Source organism: Salvelinus namaycush, unplaced genomic scaffold (assembly GCF_016432855.1).
Source record: "Salvelinus namaycush isolate Seneca unplaced genomic scaffold, SaNama_1.0 Scaffold2196, whole genome shotgun sequence".
Taxonomy (NCBI): domain Eukaryota; kingdom Metazoa; phylum Chordata; class Actinopteri; order Salmoniformes; family Salmonidae; genus Salvelinus; species Salvelinus namaycush.
The window spans coordinates 20,001-21,285 of NW_024059004.1; the positions used below are offsets into that span (position 1 = coordinate 20,001).

The 1,285-nt window shown below is 37.2% G+C and overlaps 1 protein-coding gene across 1 annotated transcript in view; it reads right to left on the bottom strand.

The window, feature by feature from the left end:
* The window catches only part of LOC120038409 (adhesion G protein-coupled receptor E1-like), a 20,169-nt gene extending 19,817 nt beyond the window's left edge, over nucleotides 1-352 (bottom strand). The window contains exon 1 of the mRNA XM_038984174.1: nucleotides 349-352. Coding sequence (XP_038840102.1) covers nucleotides 349-352 — 4 coding nt within the window. The remainder of the gene's footprint in view (nucleotides 1-348) is intronic.
* Between the last annotated feature and the right edge of the window lie 933 nt (nucleotides 353-1,285).

Below are 1,285 nucleotides of genomic sequence, written 5' to 3' on the forward strand. Positions count from 1 at the left end.
TCGGGGATTTCTATTGGAGAAGCAGTTTCTGCCTATCTTAAATACTGTACTGTCTTAGACGGTTGTGTGACGTCCAAAGCTTCAAACGTCATCAATCACATGGTATTTTTACTTTGATAGAAACATTAATACTTTTGTATCAGATCAGACCAGTTTTGTCAATAAAAGTGACTTTGTCGCTATATTTAGCAAGTTTTCAGAATCATCCAGAAATCTAGCTACAAATTCAGCTACTTTCAGGCTGTCTTTTGGAAGTATTGACCTTAGAACTAGAATGAATAGAATGGATGTCCTCATTCCAAGTCAAGGATGACATAATGGGTGGTCTGGTAGCCATTTTGAGTGTACCCATGCCTACTGTAGGTCGAAGAAACACAGGTTAAGACAATGTAATAACCACTCGGAGCTGTGGAAAATAAACACATTCATTGGTCCAGCACCGGAGCAAAAATGACTGGAAGTGAATGTCAGTAGTACAGAAAGTTTGCCATCAAAGTAAAAATGTAACACAATCATAGTGAATTTCAGATAACTACTCAGCGAACACATAGCACTTATTTAAACATTTTTCAAGTGATCTACAGCCACTTTATTACTTGATGTCCTGACTGCTGGTCACGTTTTCAATGATAATCCTGTAGAATCAGCAATGGTGCTGGTCCAATTCATTTTTTATTTCTTATTTGAAATTATTACGTTGTCCTAACCTAGACCCATGCCTGGGTTCAGAATATACAGGTTAAAACAAATTGATTCTAATATCCCAGAACTCTTTGCGCCATTATTTAAGAAACGACCAGCCTCCGCATTCAGAATGACTGGGAGTGAATGTTAGCAGCACAGAAAGTTTGCCATCAAAGTGAAAAACGAACACAATCCTAGTGAACTTCAGCTAACTAATTAGCGAACGCATAGCATAACTGCTTTACTGTCACTCTATTCATTTAGACATTTTTTATTTACAGCCACTTTATTAGGGGATTTCCTGACCTCTGGTCACCATTTCTAATCCTGTAGAATCCATCAAATAGAGTACCACAGTATGAGTCATAACTCCCATCAGACTGCCGAATTGAGGCAATGGTAGGAATCTATGGATTAACTATCTAATGTTAGCTAAATAAAGTCATGAATAAATTGGATAAATGTCTTTAAATTGACAATTCCGTGAACTGTTTTTTGCAAGTTTTAAATTGACACAATACCTGTTAGCAAAGGTGTTAGCTAGAGATGACGTGCAGGAGCTTGCAGGGATTTGTAGTTTTGATGTGTACATTGATGCTAA